Raw genomic sequence first — 7,650 nt, forward strand, 5'->3', positions numbered from 1 at the left:
GTGATGGGGTCAAGGGGTGCCCTGGGGGAGGGTCAGGGGAGACCATTCCCAGGAAAGTGGGCGGGGCACCCGGACCTCCTAAGCCTTGCTCGAGGACAGCTCCGGACTTCCAGGCCAGGGCACTGGCGCTTGCCCGCCCCTCAGCACAGCTGCCTGAGGGTAGATCCTGTCTACACTGAGATGCCCCAAGTCCCCTGCCCTCCCCTCCCTCCCTGCCAGCTGTTCCCATGGGCCCCCCTTTGCCTTTGTCATAGCCTTTTGGGCCCTGGGTTGGGGTTGCCCCTCTACTTGGCTAGTCCTTCCACTTGACTAAGTGACATGGAGGGCAGGACCTTCCCAGAGCCTGACTCAGTGCCGGGCACATCGCGGGGCCAGACCAGTGAACGCCGTGCAGGTATCCAATGAGGCAGAGGACAGCCACCCCTTGTTTGCTGTCCTGTAGGAGGCTGTGGGGAGGGGCGGGGAGGAGGGCAGTGGGGCTCTGGCCATAGTGATCCATGTCTGGTCACCTTCGAGGGGAAAAGGGCAGGGGCTCTGGGACAATGGCCAACCTCTCGCTTCACACCCATCCGTCATTGATCCTGTCGCCCCATCTCCATTCTGGTACTTTCTGGGACACTCCTCCCTCCTTTCTCTCTCCAGTGAGCTCCTGAGATCAGCCCTGGCTGGGAGAGGAGGGGGTGGGCGGGAAATCCAGAGAACACGTGCACAGGGTGGGGGAAGCTGAGAGGGGCTCTTCGGGCCACTGGGGTGGGGGGAGGCTTATGCAGAGGTGGGGATCTTCTGAGGTCTGGGGAGCCCATTGGCCTCAGGAATGCCCCCTTCCTTGAGGCGGAGGCCCCTGCTGAGCAGCCAGAGCTGAGAGCACCTGTGCAGAAGCAGGGGACCCAGTGGGAGGACCAGCGCCAGCCACGCCAGGCCCAGGAGGATCCAGATGGCCGCCAGGCTCCTGTACACCGAGATGTAATGCTTGCTGGGGTCCGTGCCTGGCCGGGAAGGGAATGTGATAAATGCCAGGGATCTGAGGGCACAGCCCCCCCCCCAGGGTCCATTGGGGCCCTGCCAGCTCCCCATGACAAGGATTAGCAATGGAGGGCTCTGGGGAAAGGATATGGATTCCAGACCAGCAGATTCTGAGGATGTGAGAATTCGCAGCAGCCTCAGAAATCATTCATCTCCAAAAAACTCCAAAAAAACCAGGGGCCATCTGATCCTCCGTGGTCAACCCTGCTGACACCTCCCCACCCCCCGATCCCGTGACCCTGACTCTGAGATATGTGAAGGCCTTGTTCTCACCGACAACATAGTCCCCGAAGCCGATGGTGCTGAGAGTGATGAAGGCAAAGTAGAAACCCTCACTGAAGCTCCAGCCCTCCACGTGGCTGAAGACCATGGGTGGGAAGATGAGAATGACCAGCGTCCCCAGGGTCAGGAACAGAGCCAGGCCCAGCACCTGCAGTACCTGGAGGGAGGGAGGGAGGGAGTCCATCTCTGAGTCCACCTGGGAGACCCTAGGACTGTATGGGGGGAGAGTCTGGGGAAATTTGGAATGGGACTGGGTCACAGCTCAGTCCCTTTTCTGCCCTGCAGACCTTTGGGGTGGGGCCTGGATCTCCATGTCAGGGGAAGATCTGGTCAGAGGACTGCATTGGTGGGTCAGTTGGAATTCGGAGATTCCTCTGGGCTAGTACAAGTCCAACAGGCCTCAGATCTGGGACAGAGCACTGTCACTGAAACGTCCCAGCTTCCTCCGCACCCTTGTCCTCCTAGTGCGCCTGGCTTTGCAAAGGACTGGCCAGTGGGGTGGGCACTGGGGCATGCCGGGTGGCCTGGAGTTTGCTGGAGTTCTGTGATGGCCATGGAGGTGTGCCATGTTGACCAGATGTCAGCAGGTGGCATCCAGCTGTCATCTCCTTCAGGATGTGTGGCAGCTACAGGGGTGTAAAGTCCTGGTCATGCCCAGCCGGCATGGCTCAGTGGTTGAACATCAACCTATGAACCAGGAGGTCGTGGTTTAATTCCCAGTCAGAGCACATGCCTGGGTTGCAGGCTCGATTCCCAGTGTGGGCATGCAGGAGGCAGCCAATCAATGATTTTCTCTCATCATTGATGTTATTATTGCTCTCTCTCTCTCACTCTCTGAAATCAATAAAATTATATTTAAAAAAAAGTGCTGATCATTTCAGCCTGCTGTGGGACACCTCCGACAGCCCGTACATGCTGCAGACTCGGGGAGGGGGTTGGCCAAGTCTGCCCAACATGGCATCCAACCTCTCCCTCTGCCCAATCCTTTTCTTCCACCAGTGCCTACCTAATACCTGCTGGCAGGAGGGTGGGACCTACCTGGGAACGTCGGGGCTGGTCCTCCCACCTCTCCAGTGTGGTCAGGTGGCCACGCAGCCCTGTGCCCAGGTGGTTGAGGAAGATCACATTGAGGGGGATGCCCACCAGGGCGTAGAAGACACAGAAGACCTGGCCTGCCTCGGTACTGGGGGCCAGGTTCCCATATCCTGCAGGGGAGGAGGAGTGAAGTGTGGGGAAGAGAGCTCAGAACTGCCTCCCCCACAGACGCCAGCAGAGTTGGGTGGTCTTAGCTGCTGCTGGGGGAGGAGGTGAAGCTCCCCTGGTCAAGTGAACACTCATCTCATTCTCTGTTAGGATGATCCCTATTTATAAGACTCCTGCTTGTCTTTCAAGGTCCATCTTAAATGACACTTCCTCTAGGAAGCCCTCCTGACGACCACCCTTCCACCTTCCTAGTAGGTCTGATTTCCCACAGTGCTTTGTGTCATTCCTACCTACTTATCTACTCTGCTTGGCGCTATTATTTTTGGTGTTTATCGTATCCCTCTTCACTGGATTGGAAGCTCCTTGAGGGCTGAGTCTGGGTCTGACCCAAGTTTGTATGAACCCCGCCCCCCTCACTCCTTCCTCTGTCTCCCCTGTCACCAGAGCTCAAACAAGGCGTTGGACCTAATTGGTTTTAATTGAATAGATGGGGTTAGTGAGGGTCCGGGGCTTCCCTGCAGGATCGGAGTGGAGTTTCTGGCTGAGGGGTGTAGCAGACACCCCCAGTGTCCTGTCCCCTTGGGACCCTTGGCACAGCACCTGCAGCCTGTAGACAGTTCCTGTGCATGCAGATGGCTTCCCTCCTAGTCCCTGCATCTTGTACCTGAGAGATTTTTCAGCGGCAAGAGTTCCCTTGGCCCGTGGGCAGGTCCAAGTGCTGGAGAGTTAACGCATCCAGGATTCGCTCTCAGCCAGCCAGGGCAGGAGTGAGGAGACACACTGCCCTGCTTTCTCGCCCCTCGCGGGGGCTGCTCTGAGGATGGGCTCCACCTCGCCTCTCAGAGGGTCTGGAGTGAGCCCAGTGGCCCTGCCCAGCAACCTGCTCACTGATGCAAACTTTATTGCCTTTCCTCCTTGTTTCACTTCCCCACATCTCCACTGGGGCTTCCTGAAATCACCTCCCAGAGGAGCCACATCCTTGCCTCAGCATCTGCTTTCGGGGAACCCAAACCGAGACAGGGGGAGCCCCTCTTCACCCGGCCCTTTACCTATGGTAGTGACGACCGTGCCTGCAAAGAAGAAACTGCTGCCAAAGTCCCAGTTGCTGGGGTTGGTGGAGTTGCCTTTGGGGTTCACGCCCTTCACCCAGGCTTCCATGATGACCTGTGGGGTGGCAGGGAGAGGGAGTGATGGGGCAGCTGGAGCCCAGAACTCAGCAGGGCGCTTTTGTGGCACCTCACTTAGCGAGGTTCTCAAGATGGTCTTGCTTCCTTTGCAGGGAAAAAGGAAGCTAACGCTCAGAGCGGCTGCATTGCCCGGGGCTGTGATGTGGGCTGGTGGAGGGGAATGGGCACCAGGAGGCAGAAGATGCTTAAGGAATGGACCCAGTGGGAGATGATGCGTGTGGCCAAGAGGGTGAGATGCCAATGGGTTGTTAGGCCAGTGTGAAGATTTCAGGTTGGATGTTCCTGGAAGGGTTTACTTGGAAACACGGGGTATGGGGTCCATCGGGAAGGTGGGGGTTCGGAGAGAGAGAGCCTGCCTTTCCAACAGGGCTGATGGTCCTTTGTGCCTCCAGGTGAGCTGGTAGTCTTGCTCTCTGCTGCCCCCTAGTGAGTGCCAGCCCAGGCCTACAGGGGAAATTCCATCAGAGGTGGGCAAAGGTCTCCTGCGTGTGTGTGTGTGTGTGTGTGTGTGTGTGTGTGTGTGTGTGTGTGTGTTTACAGAACCTGAACCCCTCCCTGCAGGTCAGGCCCGAGCCCTTGTCTCCAGCCTAGCTCTCTCGGATAGGGCGGGACTCCCTCCCTCCCTCCCCACTCCCTTCCCCTGTAGCTGTGGGTTGTGCCTGGGCAGCAGCACAGCCTTGCCACTTGGTAGAGCCCCAAAGGCAGGCAGGAGGAGGTGGGGGAGGGGCAGCTCTGGCCTCCTGTTCCTGTGGGAACATTTCCCTGCTGGTGGGGTGGTCCCATGAGCCAGGCCGTTAGGCGCCCTGACACAGGCTGTCTGCTTCTTCTCACTTTGGCAGAACTGGCCTCGTCGCATGTGGACTTTGGCCTCTCTGTCTTTCCCACACACCCAGACAGGCCGAGATGGAATATTCTGGAACACACCCTCTCCCTGGAGACCCTCCCTCTTGGGAACAGCACTTGCCCCCGGACTCAGCTGCCCCCCAGGCTGACGTTCTCCATCCCGTTGAGGAGGGGCCTTGAAGTCAGCGAGGGTGCTGAGTGGGGCCCTTCCGTCCTTCTCTCAGAACCCGTGGTGGAGCCGTCAGAGTCCTGTGAACCCGGACAGGGCCTCCTTCCCTGGATGCTGCCTGCAGGACTGCGGCAGCTTTCCCTGGTGATCTGGACCGTCGTGTGCGCTCTGCAACCTCACCCCAGATCTCTGCTTTTCAGCTAGACGTCCCCCGGCAAGTGAGGTCCCTCCTGCTCCTCAGCTAGACATCTCCTGGCTCCCTCACAGCTACAGCCAAGCCTGTGGCTTCCCGCTCCGTTTGCAGAGCTACCAGCCCTTCCCACACCCTCTGGCTCCTGGGTTTTGCCTCGAGCCCAGGGCTGCGGGAGCAGGAGGCTCCAGGGCCTCTCTCGTAGCCCTCTTCTCCTCCCTCACACCTCCCGGAGTCTTGAGAGGCTCCCAAACCCTTTCCAGTCCTGATGTGGGTGCTGTGGCCCAGCCCTCACTGCTGGGCAGCAGGGACGTGAAGAACGGGCCTGGGCAGGTGTCTCCCAGCCCACCCAGCTCATAGCCAGCTGCTCTCCATCCTGCGTGGGCATCGGCATGGCCGCCTGCTGGCCCCGCCCCGACTCTGTGGGTCTGGGGTGGTGTGACCACTGGTGTTTCTAACAAGCTCCCAGGTGCTGCCCCAGGTGGTGCTGATGCAGCTGGTGGGGGCCACACTTGAGAACTGCTGTGTGGTGAAGAGCGGCCGGCCTGAGTGCCAGTTCAGTCTCTGCCACTAACTGTGCAACCTTGGCCAACATACGCCACCTCTCTGTGCCGCGGTTCCCACCCACAGACTGGAGATGGTGATGATGCAAGTGAATAGGAGAAAACACCTGTAAAACACCGGGCCCCGCACGGCGACCCTGCTCCCCGCCGGTGAAGGCACATGGTCAATGCTCAGGGAGTGCCGCCCATCAGGGTGCTGACCTGCTTGTGTCTTTGCAGCCATGTACTCTGCCTCCTTCCCCAGCAGCAAGGCCTTTTGCCTTGTTTCTTGGAGAGAGCATGTTGGGACCCAGAGTTTGCGCAGGGGAGCAGAAGGAGCCAGGTAGGGGGTGACCCCCTCTGCCATCAGCGATTGCCTCCCATGGGCACAGTGCGGGTGGGGCTCAGTCGCCCTGGCCACTGCTCACCAAGCCCAGCGCCAGGGTCCAGGCCGGGCGGCCGAGCGTGGCGGCTGCTCCTGACCTTTCTCTGTGCCCCCCGCCTGCCGCAGCCTGAGTGTGGTCAGCCCAGCGGCCACGGGGTTGGGTGGAGCGCAGAGTGCGGGACAAGGACATTCGCACACACCGGTAGCACTACGCCCGCTTTTAAGCAGCAGGTGGCAGCTTAGGAAGTGCTTCTAACCTGCTGCTGAGTGTCCGCGGCACAGATGTGGCTTTCCTCCTCACCTTGTAGATGAGGAAACTTGGGCCCAGAGAGGTTGAGTGACTTGCCCAATGTCACAGCGCTCCAGTCTCAGACCTGGACCCAGGTCTCCCCTGGCTCTGTCCCCACACCCTCTGCTTCCAAACAGGGCATCGGTCCTCGGGGCGTGGCCCTGGACCTACCACAAGAAGCCCCATCCTGCCCACCCTCCCCGGCAGCGTCTCCCCTTCACCTGCACGAACTGCTCCAGGGCCCGCTGGTCCAGGCAGGTGTAGTTCTCCAGGAAGCGCAGCTTCTCAAACTGAAACTGGTCCCTGGACTGGGCCTCCGCCTGCTTCTCCAGCAGCTGGAAGATGGTGGCGCCGAGCAGCAGGTAGCAGACATAGACCAGCAGCAGGGGCAGCAGGCGGCCGCCCCAGCAGCTGCAGAGCCGGGCGTGGGGCATGGCGTGGCCAGGACTCGGCCAGGGCCGCGGGGCTGGCTTTGGGAGGAGCTGCGGGAAGGGCTGGGGGACCTGCACTCGGCCTCCTGCCGGCCTCGCCCTCCCAGGCACAGGTGTCCGGAGGCAGGGAGTCTGTTTGAACAGCGCGGCTCAGCTTGGATGCACTAAGTGCCATGAGTGCAAACAGGCCTGCCTCCCCCCGCCGGCCTCTTTTCCATGGAGAGCAGCAAGTGGCACGGACCCTCAGACAGACCTACTGGGTCCTGCTGCGGCCATGGTGCCTCGCCCTCTCCTGCAAGCTGGACGGGTGTTTCTGGGCCAAATCTGATGCTCTCCTCACTCTGCCCAGGCCCGAGTGGCCCCCTTGGCAGCCCCCAGCTTCTCACCCACGACGGGTTCAAGTCCCCAAGCTTAGGAGCTGGGAAGAAATCAGATTGGGTGTGAATAAACCTTGTACTCAGTTGCCGTGGCTACCAAACGGTGTAGAATTGACCTGCCTATTGGGGGAACCGAGGATGAGTGAACTGGTGACACATCAGGGCAAAGCAAATAGATAGCGACAGTCCCATCAGGAGCACACGGGCCGGAGCTCCTAACACACCGGGCGCATTTGCTCCGCGGCCTTTGCTGATGGTTGTCCTTGCCTGAAGCCCTTTCGCTGGCTGCCTTCCAGGACGCCACGTCGGTGAGATATACGTGTGAATAAGACGAGGCTTGAGTGTGTCCTGGCTCTGGGAGGGCAGAGTCGGGGTGTCTTCTTTGCTTATGTATGTGTGTATTTGTAGTCGTTGGATTGACATATGATTTACATACCATACCAGTCACAAACGTAAAGCACACAATCGAACGCTTTTTCACAATCAACTTGAGAACATTTTCACCACCTCGAAGAGAAACCGCTTTTAGCCATCAGCCCCCCTCCCTGAAGCTGCCCCCTCAGCCTCTGGCAACTGTGAATCTATTTTCTCTATGGACTCGCCCACTCTGGACATTTCCTACAAACGCAGCCATATGGTAGGTGGCCCTTTGCGCCTGCCTTCTTCTGTTAGCTTAAGGTTGTAACCTTCATCCAGACTGTAGCCTGTCAGTACTTCATTCCTCTTTAT

At 59.3% G+C, this 7,650-nt stretch overlaps 1 protein-coding gene across 1 annotated transcript; it reads right to left on the minus strand.

The window, feature by feature from the left end:
• Positions 1 to 762: 762 nt before the first annotated feature.
• Positions 763 to 6,547, minus strand: KCNK16 (potassium two pore domain channel subfamily K member 16; the record flags this gene model as incomplete). The annotated part of the gene is made up of 5 exons (XM_081094961.1): positions 763 to 986; positions 1,297 to 1,462; positions 2,344 to 2,510; positions 3,558 to 3,672; positions 6,335 to 6,547. The coding sequence occupies 5 exons, from the start codon at positions 6,545 to 6,547 to the stop codon at positions 763 to 765; spliced, it is 885 nt and encodes a 294-aa protein (XP_080951087.1).
• Positions 6,548 to 7,650: the final 1,103 nt, after the last annotated feature.

Source organism: Myotis nattereri, assembly GCF_964212035.1.
Source record: "Myotis nattereri genome assembly, chromosome: 6".
Classification (NCBI taxonomy): domain Eukaryota; kingdom Metazoa; phylum Chordata; class Mammalia; order Chiroptera; family Vespertilionidae; genus Myotis; species Myotis nattereri.